Genomic DNA, 14760 nt, shown 5'->3' with positions numbered 1-14760 from the left:
CTGTTGCTCAATCTCACCCCCATCGTTTCCTAGCCAAGTCAATAAGAGAACAATGTTCCAAAGAATGAAAAAATAGAAAATATTCCTCCATTATCATTACCTTCCCAGCTTTTTTATTTGCAAAAATTATCCGTATTAAACTTTATTTTTGTAATATTTATAATACTATCGTAAAAGATTGAAGCAAAAGAGGATCTGTATTTAGCGGCTCTTCAACGCACAAAAATGCAAACAAGAAAATAGACCATTTTTAGGGCCTTTTTTTTGTTTGGCTGCTAACAAAAAGTGTAAGAAATCGTGCCAACGCCAGCATCCGTGATGTAATCATCAGTGATTGGTTGTTATTTCTAATCCATATTCATGCAAAATTTTAGAATTCACTGCAAACCAAGTTAGTCGTCGAATTATGAAGACGTGTATGATGTGGTTTTGAAAAAGAGCCGCACTAATCTTGGAAGACCTATGAAAAACCTTCACGACAGGGAAGGATCTGTAAACTCTACTTCAACGAAGGTAAATTCAGTACCATGGTATAAATATACGAGAGCTGACCATCAGAATATTACCTTCGTAAGTAACCACGTGCGCGAGTACTCGGCTGTGGGCATGTGAAATTCGAATTCGAGATCAAGAAAAAAGTTTCTTTATGCACTACAGCCAAGGAATCTTAGCCATGACTTTAACTGAAAATGTAGACAATGAAAAACTAGAGAGGCAATTTTTACAAAGCATCTTCCTCTAAAGAAACTTAGATTGCGTTCTTGATCTTTGACATGGCCACGTGCATACAGTAATTAAAATCTCGTGTCATGAAGGACTTACATTTAAGGAGAATTCGCAAGAGTTTTTCATAAGTTTCTTCTACTTCACTTGTAGAGTTGCTCATGCATCTTGATAAAATTTTGCGCAGAAGCTTTGTAAACTTGTTTTCCTTGCATATCAGGCATTGTACCCTTAGTTACAGAACAGAGTCGGTTTACCCGAATTTAGCCTTTTTCTTATCAGTGGAATGTTATATTTGTGTTTTAGGAAACTCTTCTAGAAGTAGATAAAGATGAAGAAATATCTGATCAAAAGGACAAATGGAACCACTGAAATGACGAAAGGACTTACAAAGATAAGAACTTTACATTATTGAATAAAAGCTGTAAATTGGTGACTGAACAAATTTCCACATTTGTTTTTCAAAAAGTCACTCTTGATTGTGTCGGATCAGATCTGTGAATTATCTACCTTGCCAAAAAATTCCAGAGTGAGTAGACGAGGTAGAGCAAATAGCTCTATGAGGTACTTATTGTTTTGCAGATCGACAAGCGTTTTCGGCGATCATAAACAATTCGTGCTAGAATAATTCGGTCGTTCCTAAGACAAAAGAAAAGTTTTGGATTTCAATCTATGTCCCCATGCGCTTGGTCCTAATTTCAAGATAAGCATTTCAATAAAATCTTTTTGATATGATCCGGATATTCATTACTAAATAAAAAATAAAAAAAACAACGAGCTTGTGATAGTGTTATTTGGTCCGAACTGCTCGGTCGAAAATTCCTAAATGCAAAACAATTCAGTACCTCAATTCACCATTCTATCAACGTTGCTATAGTCACTACATATTATGGCCGCAAGGGTGTGATTAAGGTGGAAATACTGGTCAATTAAGAAAACACTTTTCACAAAGTTTTCATTTTATTTGAGAGAGAAGGATCAATTGCTTACCATGTAAAACTTAGAATGGAAAAAAATATCTTAATAGCAAGAAAGTTAATTTGGTGCAAGTAATTCCATGGTCTCACTGAAGAAGAAAGATGAAGACAATTTTGTCTCTAGACTTTATGCGATTGAACTCTTTGATTACAAGAGCAATCATTAGACTGATGCACCATTTGACAATGTCACCTTGATTACTTACCTTTGCCCTGGTCATTGGATTGTTAAGTTTTAACCGTAAAGAGAACAATGGGTTTTTTTTGTTTGCATTCGGCTTGTTGTGAGTTTGATATGGAAACGTGCTCGAGAAAAACAACTTGACAAATTCGGCGCCATAGATACTGCGTGAAGGAAACAGTCGCCAAACCATAAATGAAACAACTGAAACGATCGGAATCCTGACATTTATTTTGATTACAATATCTTTCATTCAGGACACTTACAGAACTATCCCATAACATTTTCAGAGAGATGCCCATTTATTGACATTGGTTACTGATATACACTGACTAAACATGAACAAGGAACAGACATTGCGATGTCTGCATGCGAAAAACATTTCATTACAATTATGAATAGACAGAACAAAGCAACGTAACACTGCCGACCGATCAAACTGACCAATCACAACCTTCGAGCGGTATTTAAGTCTTATAGCCAATAGCACAAAAGCAAAGTGGACGAATCACTTTTCACAAACCAGACTTTGCATTATGAGGACATAAAACCCTTCACGCGGTTCTGATGATGACCTCTGCTCATCTTATCAGCCTACTGAAGCGGATCAAATACAAGACTGTTTAAAATTGACTGAAAATGCTCAAACATTAAGAAGATTTGATGTCAGCAATCACATTGATGACGCGATGATCGACGTACAAATCACACTGTTGACTGGGACATAAATCAAAGTCACAAGAACCATATGGCAGACAGTAAGGGGAAATACTAATGAGATCTTAGGAGTTTAAGGGTAACCTGTACTAAAGAATATTTTCGACGACTGACTTTGGAAAGCTGAACGACAGACTTGTGATTTCCTTGATCGCATAACTGAGCTCGATCGACTGGCAAGTCGCATTTTCGTAGGAAACATTGATCAATTAGTAAACAAATACATTCCACGACTAACTACGAAAAAACTGATTAGTCAGAACAGAATAATTAAGTAATGATAAACATCGAGGGTCTTAAAAGTTTAAGATCAACCTTGACTGACGGCCGGATCAATATCGTCTCCAAACGATCCATCACTGACCAAATAGACTTGATTAACACGACCAACAACGTTTCACCGGACTTCAAGATGAATTCGGTCAGGTTCTCGAAATATAAATCACCAGCAACAAGCTAGTTTTTGCCATTGTTCTCTCGTTGGTTAAAGTTAACTTCTAACTACAGTGTCTGGTTGGGAAAAAATTAAAATGCGGCGATCCTGATGAACTGCGGCAGATTATGCATATTTGTTGCAATTACAAAACATCAACAATTCAAAAGTCTGAACCAAAAGGGTGCTTGAGAAAAATCTTCAATATAGAAAGATTTGAAGAGCTGGAAACATTTTGACTTGATTATCTCCAATTTGCAATTTATCACCTTTATAAAAATCAAAAATTTTGACTAATGGAATGTGGGCAAACGAAAATACACAAAAATAACGAACAAGAATCAAAATAAAAAAACATGCCGTCTTGATTTTTTCGTCACCATTTTGTTTTCTAAAGCCTTTGTCTTAATTTCTTGAAGAACTTTGTGTTTCCTACAGGAGCAAAAACTCGCATTTTTTTCTCAAACCAGACACTCTGATATATCTAACTTTGTAATGATATTAATCTAGAAGAGAAAGTACCATTTTGCGCCAGCATTTAATGTATCACAGGACACAAAAGACGCGTATTAAATTTTTATGACGTATAGGAAGATTTTTGATTGAAGAGCTCAAAAAAATCAAAATAACCCTCAAATTTTTTCTTGCGATAATTTATTTCAAGTAGTTGCATTTTCATTGTCAGGCTAAGAAAAAACAACTCAATTCTGTTACTTGTTTTGGACAAAAGTCAAAAGAACAGACTAAAAAATCAATTTCTTAAAGAACTGTTTAGAAAACGCATATCAATTTCTTGTCCCAAAACTTTTTTAGAGACATCGAGCCACATGATTGAATTTTTGTCTTTCCAGGAAAGATATCTCACTGCTTTTTCACGTCTTCGAAAAAACTTACAAAAGACCACAATAAGAGAAGACTTTTAAGAAACTTGGCAAACGTTTAATCTCAAAATTTTTGCCAAAACTTAAAGCAACTGTGTTTTGAAAGTACCAATGTTTCGTTGCGCGTTTGCGTTTTATTTGTCCTGTGTTACAAACAAAAGCTGGCAGAGGTAAATCGTAATTTTTCTCTCAGAAGCAACATGAAAAGCCGTAAGCTCAGGCAAGTCAAGGAGGGTAAATTGGAAAACAAATGCAAGAATGGATAGCGAAGGTTTGGCCTTCAAATTTTTATCGGAAAGGGTTTATCTCTTCATGCTGCTTCTTTGTATGTTGTGTTGGAAACATTACCTCGTGCAAAAAAATGGAAAAGTTATTCGCAATCAAAATTTTGTTTCGTGGAAAATCAAAAGTTCAACCCGTCATTTTCATATTACAAAGGAAAATTAACTTTCCCCAATTGTTTTTGCATGAGGAAATGTTTTTATATTTTTGGCGGGAAATTTGCGAACAAATCCTCTTTAATTTTTTTGTTGAAAAAGTTGCCAGGGGAAACTCTGTGCAAATTGCTCCAAATTTTCCCGCCAAAAGTCTTAGTGTATGTACGAGTGGATTTTTCCAGACACCTTTTAAACTAATTAAGATACTTGATGTGAAAAACAACTGTTGTTTATCGACTTGCTTTATTTGAGACATTAAACAGATAATGAAAAGTACACAACAGTTTTCTATAACTTTTATTGATGATATGTTACAAGTAATGAAACTTAGAAAAACAACTAGTAATTTTTTTTTAAAAATTGGCGCATGCGTATTTTAAGCGCCCGTATTTTTCGCGGGAAAAATGAAACAATTTTTAAACAGATGTTATAGACAAGCATTTTTTAAGCGGCTGGCGCATGCGTATTGGCGTATTGTTCAAAGTTTCAAAACGAAAATAAAATGTTTACATTTAGCTTCAAGTCCTCACTTTTTGGCAATTGAATCTTAATTCTGACACGCAGGATTCTTGACAAAAATGTGCCACATCTGTTTTGTACCTCTGAAATAAAAATCCTGCGTTCCGCTGGGTTTTTAGTCTTTCTTGTTTGATTCGTGCGTGAAGCATCGGAAAGTTTGATCAGTCAGTCTGCAAGAAATTGAAAAGAAACCATAAGTAAACAAATCAGACGATGTTCAAGATATAACTAGAATGACTTCAAAATCAATCTATTCCACCCTGGTCAAACGAATCCAGATTTCTCCGACTGCCCAATCTAAGTTTAATTCCGTATATAATATTTCAGGTAATATAGACTGGAAAAATATCTATCTATTGCCGGGTCGAGTCACTCTTGACACCAGAACGAGAGCCTTTCAATACAAAATCTTAAATCGTATTCTCTACACCAATAAAATCCTATATAAAATGAATTTGGTTCCTTCTCCGATGTGTACCTTTTGTGGAGATCACGAAGAAACTCTTGAGCATCTTCTAATCAGCTGTACCTACACTAAAAACTTTTGGCTTTCGGTTATTTCTTGGTTAAATACTTACAATATGAAAATTGATAAGCTTGATGAGGTAACAATCCTCTTTGGTATTTCCGATAATAACCCTGGGAATTTTTTGTTAAATCACATAATCATTCTTGGAAAATATACCATTTATTCATGTCGTTGTAAAAATATCAAGCCGTCTGTATCCTTACTGAAGGCTAAAACATCTGAAACTCGGAAATTTGAATTTTTGATTGCAAAAAAGAATAAAAAAGAATCTATTCATTATAAAAAATGGGAAAACATGTTAGTGTAACTCAATAGATGAGTATCGGGTATTAACAGTTATAGACGCAGTTGTATATACAGTCGTTCTACCAAAAAAGGAATTTGATGTAGAAGTATTTGTACAAATTAGGCTTATATTATTATATAACCACAACATAAATAAAATCTAGCCAACTGTGAATGTAATGTAATGTAGTATTTCGTAATTAGTGTTAGTGAGTAGCGTAAGCGTTAGTGTAATTAACTTTGTATTTGTTTGTATTACTCTAGTATTTGTGCTTTAAGTGAAAATAAAAAAAAATGTTTAAAAAAAAAAAAAAAAATAAGTAAACAAATGAAAAAGATAATAAATGTTAGCTAAATCTGGCTCACGGTTTGATGTACGATTTGTATTTGATTAGATATCAAACCGGCATTGCGTCACAGGAAACTGGGCGCAACTAGACGTATCAGTGAATGTTAAAACGATTGCTTATGAATATTCTATAACCATGCGGTCGAAAAAAATTAATTTAAACTTTACTGCTTTTCTATATCTCGGTAAGGGATTGATTAATGTGATTTCTAGCCCATAACATACAATTGTTCTTACTAAAATAACGGAGTATCTCTATTTCGAGGGCTAAAATTCTAGTTAAAATGGAATCTATAATTCTATATTTTTACATATGGTATTAACTAAAAATTTAAATATCAAATAAATCAACTAAGATGGGTGCTAAGACAAAAAAACATAAAAGATATTTAAGGAAGAATCTATTGACTTTGATTGAAAAAGGTAAGATTTATCTAGGATAAATATAGAAGTCGTTTTCTTACTTCATCAGTGGTTGATGCGGTATTGCATAAACACTAAAAAGGAATTTCCAAAGAGACATTTTTCTGCCATTGAAAGCTGCAAATGTGGAATGTTTTTTTTTTTTTTCTGACAACATGCTTTTTTTCAAACTAATTCTCTCGTAATTCAACTATTTTGAAATGGTATTCTATCAAAGGTTTCGGCTGAGACCCTAAAAAATTAGCCGGCTCCAATGCCTTCACTAAATTTAATACAAATGGCCCCAAGCAAAAGATAAAAAGCAGAGTTCAAAACCTAATGAGAGACTCTCAAAATTAAATTCCTCCTTGAGCTTTTTGAAACAAAACCTTCTTCGCTAATTTGATGTGGTTTCTTCGCAAGAGCTAGAAAACATTTGTCGATTTACTTTACAATTTTTGGCATGGAATTATCAAAAAAAAAGTGGATTATGAAAATTTACAAGACATTTAAAGGGGATTGAATGCATTTGAGGGAGACTATTTTTTTTAAAGTATATCAACATTTGTGTTACATATCTATCAAGGTAATAATCAATAGATAAAAAGTTTCTAATTTTTGAAAACAAAGTTACTCACACCATCGAAGATTGCAGAGATCATTAAAAGGAATCTCCTAACTTAACATAACATCAATTTCTGAATCATGGTAAATGTGGCTTTAGTCTCAAGAGCTGCGGGTTCTACAATTTGGCTATGATGTTTTACTGAATAAACTGAAAATGGTTGCAATTTTGGAACCAAAAAGTCTCCAAAATTTAAGAGCATTTACGCGCGAGCTCTTAGTTAATGAGTTAAGAAAAAAAAAATCGTCTTTTGGCACATTTTCATAACATTGAAATTCTGAAATGCATTATGGGAAGTGTGAAATTTGTGAGGCAAGCTAAAATTGGTTATCGTCAACAATTAGGCTCTGAAGTTTTTTCTTAATTTATCTTGTGAAATGATTATTAGCCCATCATGTTTAACAGATCTAATGAAAGCTTTTTTTGAAAACATTGAGAAAGAGCCGTTTTTTTTACGATCTTATTTAAATTTTGTTCTCAGCTTTATGAGCTGTATAATTGGACAGAAAACCTCTGTGGTATCATTGACACAGTAGGGAAAGTTCTGATTTTGAAGAGAGCAAAAAAGACTGACTTCAGTTTATAGCTTCTAGAGCAAATTAGACGAGACTTCAGCTCAAATGAAATAAGCAAAACAGTTCTAAATTTATAGATTAAGCCCCCTAATACGAAAACCCCCGCTATTTAACTTATCAGACATGAAAAACAAAGAAAACTACCAACAAATTTGGGGAAACTATATATAGGTTAGTAGAGCATATTAAAAATTGGTTTTGAATATAACTTCCAGATCTCGAAAATTTGACAATCGGCCCAGAAGCTGTGACATCTTATTAAGAAAAGGTTCCAAGGCTTTTTCTGATTTGGGACAAAAATTTCTGTAACAGGCACAGGCTCGGAATATCAAACCTACTGGACGTCTAAAAGTTCTGATTTTGTAAAAGACAATGTATTTAAGACATTGGAAAGAAAAAAAAAAGTAATTTCCTTAAATGAAAAACCTTTTTCATAGTTATCAGAGAACAAAACTCATCAGAACACTGAAAAAAAAACAAAAGAGACAAACAAAATTTTAGAAATATCAACGAGAAGCATATTTGGACCTGGTTGGCTTGCTTACATCTCTTTGAAATCGTGAGTGATTCCTGCAATCTTATTGGCTCTAAACATGGTGCGATTTATTCAAATATCATCATATGCTCTAACTAAACCGCACCTTTTTCTCAGCTAACGAGACAGCTTTATAACTAAAACAACAACAAACCGATCAAATTCAAGACTTGTTTTAAAGAGACCAACAAAATTACAGGAAAGGACAATTTTTGCAACTCAATACACAAAACAAGCTCAAGATACTGAATTCAATATAATGTAACTGTATTGGAGCGACTTTGCGATTGTGGCTTGAAACAGGCGATTATGAAATTGTAATATCGTGCTGTCCTTAGGGCCTACAGGGATGACAAGTGGCGCTTCAAATATTTCAATGAGTGAGGGAAAAGATTTTCAATCCTGAAAAAAAGTGATTAAAGGCTAAAATATAGGAACTCTAAATAAAATTCAAGGAAAAAAAGTTGATAAATATCAATCTTAGAATTGTACTGAAATGTGGTATTAATTTAGCCTAAGGAGCTAAGCCACTGAGAATTAGGCTCAAACGTGTTTATTAAATTGAAGTCAAGAAGTTTCATGCATCATGCCCTAAAACGTATCACAAAGAATTCTCAGAAAGAATCTTGATAATCACAGTGCCGATTTGCTACGTACAATTCGTTTCTTCGTCTCTCAATTACCTTCATTTTGACTTAGTTAATTTTGAAATTGCAGACATTTTGAAAAATCTATGTTATGAGCGTTCAATACAGACTACACATAAGAGAAACAGTTATAATTTATCGCCTAAAGGGGGTGGGTTCCGGTCGGAGGATTTTGAAAGGATCGCAAGGGTACTGTGTTCTCGGGGGGGAAAGGAGGGGAAAATCAGTCATCGCCAACAGAGTTTAAAGGGGGGACTACAAAAAATTGACTGTCAATCAACTGCTAATGAGAGGGTGGGGGAGGGGCATGAGACAAATACAAAGCCCCCTGGGGGTGATCACGAAAATTTTTTGTGACACAAACGATAATAATTATTAGAGAATCACCAACTGGTCAGAAGGTTCACTGATTTCCATCTCGCCAGTGACTTTCTTTCGAGGGTGTTTATTAAATTTTACTTGCCGCTGTCGTGAAGGTAGATGAGGAAAAGCGAAATACATTGAAAACGTGTACACCAATCTCTGGGTAGAGATACTCTCTTCATTTTTTATTCAACTTAGCTTTGGAAAGTGCAAACAAAACAAAACAAATTAAAAACGCAAATCAGGTTTACGAGACCAGATAAGGAAACTTGCTGTAAACAATATACAGATATTCTTCATTTTTTTATTCAACTTAGTTTGAAAGTGCAAACAAAACAAAACAAATGAAAAAACGTAGACGAGATCAGATAAGTAAATTTGTTGTAAAACGACCTGTGAAATTAAAATAACGAACCTTATTTGATGAAATCCTTTCTCTTTCCTGTCTTGCAGTCTTGAAGACCAGAGTTTTCTTCATTCCATGGCCTGCCGCTGTCTTAGAGAGAAAGTAGCTGAGAAAAAATATAATGTGAAGATCACAAGCAGATCAGGGACCCTTGGATAGGACTGGTTACTAATTTCTCCTTACAATATCACAAGCGAAGATCACACATTGAGGTCATGAGAATAAAGGAAAATGAGTCACCAACCAACTTAAGCTCTTGACTGTTAAACAGATTCTCCTTTCTAGCAACACTTAGGAAATGTACAGAGAACAGTATGGAGAATATGCATACTGATGTTAGGGTATAAAGGGTTATTTAAGGGTTATTACCCTTGAATAATGTTGTAACATCTTGAGTGTTTGAACCAAATTCTCCTTGTAAGGCAACATAGGAAATGTAATCAGGAAACAGTATGGATAATATGTACGTGTATGCTCCTGTTGGGGTGTAAAAGGGGTAAATCGGATATCAAGAGTCCGGCCTGATTTATCCAGAGTTACCCTATGAAGGAAAAAAACCGTTTCAAGAAAATTAAAATGGTATGACAATACCCATGTGGAAAATAGGAGAAAAAAGTCGAAAAATTGAGTAGTAAACTGGAATCAATTATAAACAATTAGAGAACGAGGTTCTCTTCGTTACCCTAAAGGTCACGTGTGTCCATAGGCGAACTCTCCTGGCGTTTGCCCATTTGGTTTTTTCTTGTGTGTAAAACGCTATTGCCTTTTAAACGTAAACGATTTTCACCATTAAAAAGTACTATGACTACTTTTTATCTGCTATCAAATATGGCTTATATCGTAGGTTCTTCAACCTTGTGTAAAAGTCGTTACAAAATGACATCCATCATTCCTTTGTTGTCTCATTCGGAACCAATCGATCTGGCAAAACCCTCGTGGAAACACCACGACGGCCTTGGAATAATTGCCAATATACAAATGAAAGTAATAAAGTAAGAATTCTGTATTTCTTAGTCCAAGAGTAGCGGAAAAGAGACGCTAAAATTCTTGTAGTTCGTAAGCTTCTTTCCACGTGGCAAGGACTGATCTGAAATATGAATATTAATTTAAAAAATCATTTGAAATTTAAATGAACTTTCCGACTTTGATAAGCGCAACCGAAAAAAGTAACGACCGAAACAAAAAAAAAAACTTCGGTTCACTTTTTGTTCAATGAGTAGAACGAAACGGTATGACGATCTATGGGATGATTTTTAACCTGTTTGACAATGGCGAGGGGTTCAGCCATCTTATCGTTGTAAGAATAAAAAAAACTTACTTGAGTTTACATAAACTCAAACTTTTTCCCTTGCATACCTTTTTTTAATCATTTTCTTTTAAACCTTCGATCAGTACAAGTGTCTAGCATCTAATTCTCCTTACAATATCTCATGGAAATCGCACATTAAGGTCATGAGAATGAAGGAAATGATCACCAACCAACTTAAAACTCTTGACTGTTAAACAAATTCTCCTTGTCAGAAATTTAGGAATTGTACAGAGAACAGTATGGAGAATATGCATACCGATGATAGCGTGAAAAGGGTCAAGGCCTGCATGAGTCTTGCAGTTCTTTAATTGAATTTTTATGCCCTCGTACCAGATGGACCCATTTTTCTTAAGTTCTGATTGCTCGTTTTGATAACTTTGATTTTAGCGCAGCAACCCTTAATCGAAATGCGCTCCCTTTTATAGAACACTCGGTTAGGGTTGTGACTTAAGGCTTGTAATCAAAGTCGCATCATGGAGGTACGACAAATTTTTCTTCCTATGCCTGCTAACGCAGATAATTTATTTTCCCATGATGCATCTGGGCATAGAACCTCAAGAAATTTTCAAAAGTATACCGCTGGATTCAACAACGAGATCAGGGCCATCACCAATTTTTGTATGTTTGGTGCCTTAGCCATTTTGATCCACCCTGTTATCAGTATGCATATTTTCAATAATTTCTCCAGTCATTTCCTGAGGTGATGACAATAATTTGATGATAGTTAAACATTAAGAGCTTCTTTAGTTCGTGATCTTTTCCTTTATTCTTGCGACCTAAGTGTTTGATTCAGGGTTGACATTGTAAGGAGAAATTGGATGCCAATCACTCATAGGGATCAGAGGGTTAAAGGATTTGTCGCCTCACTGATGGGAAAACGCGTCACTGCAAGATCATATTAAAATATGTTTAACCCTTTAACTCACAGAAGTGATTCATATGAAACTTTTGCCTGTGATATTATACATATCCAGCAAACAGGTAATAAGAATACTCAAACTCATCAGGTAGAAGTCTACATCCTGATCTTACACAAGATTCTTTATTTAATTTAAAGGAAATATGTACCATCTAGAGGGAGATTAACAATCACACCTCGTGAGTTAAACGGTTGAGGGAGAATGCACAAATGGCGTTCGCCAGATAACGATCTTCATCATTTCATTTCCTAATGCCTCTGGTGATGAAAAAGACAACAAAACACAAGACAGAAATATTGTGCAATGTAAAACAAATTAGGTTTATTCTTCATTCTCGTTTAGCTAATACAGGGAAAACCATTAAAAGATAAATGGCAAGGTTGTAAGGGAATGGTTACAGCTGATAGATATCAATAGATATCTTACGTGGAGGAAATACACACGAGAAACTAGGAAAACATGGGCTAAATGGTAACAACCTGAACAGCTGATTGTAATATAGAGAATGCTGCGTTAAGCTATCATTGTAAGGACTACTTCAGAGCCAACTTATTTCTAAAGCAGTGGTTCACCCAAGGGATAAAATCCAGAGGGGGGAGGGCTGGATAAGTGTGAGATTGATCCCACAACTCCCCTCCCTTCAATTGATGGGACCCCTTTGAGCTACCTAACTGACACACCCCTCTAGCCTCTGGCTGGGGCTTTCCCAGTAGAATGGTAGAAAGTCACCAGATAGATGGAGGAGAATGGGTAGGGGAGAGGGGGATCTCACAACTTCCCTCATTCAATCAGAGGTACCCTTGTGAACAAACAACCAGCACACCCCTCAGTGCTCGCCACTGCTCAAACCTGGCTGAAGACTAGTAATTACATACATATACACAAGAAAGTGTCCAGTACTACAGATGGTTTCCTTACTTAACTCTCTTTTTCAACTCCACATACGGCAGGGAATTGGAATATCCCAGGCCAAGTTTTAAGATACCATTTCGTTTTCATAATCTAATCCTTTTTTGTGCCATTTTGCCAGTAACGAGTTTAATACAAAGCAACTAAATCATCAACATGTTTCTCTAGGCAGTGTTTGCCAAGTAACTGAGGACAAGAAACCATTTCATAGAAGGATTTAAGGAGTTCAGATTCAATCCTTTGTCACACATATCACAAAATGAAAGGTTACACTGAGAACATGACATAAATCAATTATACCACAAGAGTAACCTTTGTACTACAAGTTTTTTTTTAAGACTAATAATTCTTGTCAAATGACTTTTGTCAAGCTACATGTACAAAATGCAAAGTGATCATGAGAATCATCTACAAATTACTTTACTTACTAATATTACATTCACCAGAGTCCCAGACTCTGCCATTCCTCTCCAAAAAAAATTGCCTGACTAAATGCTTGACAAGCTTTCAAAACCCAAAACCAAAACCCAAAAAATGTACTGCCACACTTCAATCTTGCATACTCATCCTAAAAACACTACATGAAACCACACATGGTGATCTTTCTTTAGAGGGCACTACTCTACCAAGCAATGTCACAGGACTGCACAGAATCCACATCTGGTAAACTTATGAAAATAGTGTGAGGTGTGCAAAGGGAGCTACCTTAAATAATTTGAGTGACCATGTTGCAAGGTATTGCAACAAGTGTCAAACATGGCTGAGGTGTGAGTTCTAATATTCAGAGTTGGCTTTCTTTTTTTTTTTTTTCTTTTCTCTTCTCCTTCCTTAGTTGAATGCTTGATGAAACGAGTATCCTCGAGTAGCAGGAGCAGAGTAAGATTAAGTTAATTGTAGGAAATCAATTTGCCTTTGCCTTGTAATTAAGTTCTGTGTTAGATATGGTTGTTTTACTTCCAGAGTTTCTTGATTGACATGTTCTTCTCGGAATCTTTCTGCATGACCTGGATAGTGAATATGAATGGTAAAGATTAATTCCACAATTGAATCATTTTCATCAAATGCTTTAAGGTAAAGTCTGAACTCATGCCAAATGGCTAATCCAGCTGGAGATTATGCCTTTGCATGAAGAGACTAGGAGTATCACTACTCCCTACCCACACCCCTCCCTTCCCCCTTCTAGGGAAGCTATTCCTTCCTGGGTTGCCCCACAACATATCATCAGGTCTGCCTAACAACTTACCTGTACCCATTTATACTCCTGGATGGAGACAGGCCCTGTCAGAGTTACACTGTCAGTGTTTTGCCCAAGAACACAACACGAAGACCCAGCCAGGTCTCACATTTAGACCTTGACCCAGAGTCTAGCTCACTAACCACTAGGTGAATGCATTAACAACCATCAAATTCTTAGCTCATCAAAATTTGAAATATGATGAACACACTTACCTTAGTGACAGCCATTTCAAAGTCTTCCTGCGTCACATGAACTCTTCTTTCTCTCAAGGCATACATGCCTGCCTCTGTACAAACACCCTGTAAACAAAGACAATCATGATTCAAAACAGGTTCAAACTGTACACCACTCAGTATTTACAACTATATTCCACTGTAAGTGTGCTACACAACTTTGATATAGTAAATGGTTTGAACCCGGGGGTAACATGTGATACTGTAGTCTGATTGTCCGCATGAGTGTAGTCATGAGAAGGACTGTCATTGGTAGTGGTGACTGATGTTTCAACAACCTGAGCAGATGTCTTTCCACTCTGACAATGACTTCCACTCAGGTTGTAGAGACATAAGTCACCACAACAACTGAGAACAGTCCTTCTCAGAACTACACTCACCCAAACAATCAGACTACACCAACACTTAACTTAAAATGTTTCCTACACTGATTTAAGCATTCAAAACTTGCATAACTTTGTGGTTACAACAATTCAGCTGAAAATGCTGCTACTGTGAAAATGTGTTGAATAGTTCTTGCAATATAATTGAGAAACTACAAGCAGCCACACAGGTTGAAAACCTATCA

General features: G+C 35.5%; 1 protein-coding gene across 1 annotated transcript in view; it reads right to left on the bottom strand.

Moving 5' to 3' along the window:
- Nucleotides 1-12107: 12107 nt before the first annotated feature.
- The window catches only part of LOC131771749 (26S proteasome regulatory subunit 8), an 11512-nt gene continuing 8859 nt past the window's right edge, over nucleotides 12108-14760 (bottom strand). The window contains exons 13-14 of the mRNA XM_059087603.2: nucleotides 14172-14258; nucleotides 12108-13726 (exon numbers count right to left, since the gene is read on the bottom strand). Of these exons, the coding sequence (XP_058943586.1) occupies nucleotides 13673-13726; nucleotides 14172-14258 (141 nt within the window). The 3' untranslated portion in view covers nucleotides 12108-13672. The remainder of the gene's footprint in view (nucleotides 13727-14171; nucleotides 14259-14760) is intronic.

The sequence above is a fragment of the Pocillopora verrucosa genome, chromosome 10 (assembly GCF_036669915.1).
Source record: "Pocillopora verrucosa isolate sample1 chromosome 10, ASM3666991v2, whole genome shotgun sequence".
NCBI classification, from domain to species: Eukaryota; Metazoa; Cnidaria; class Anthozoa; order Scleractinia; family Pocilloporidae; genus Pocillopora; species Pocillopora verrucosa.
Note: the sequence above shows the minus strand (reverse complement) of the source record. Positions and strands in the feature narration are given on the sequence as shown.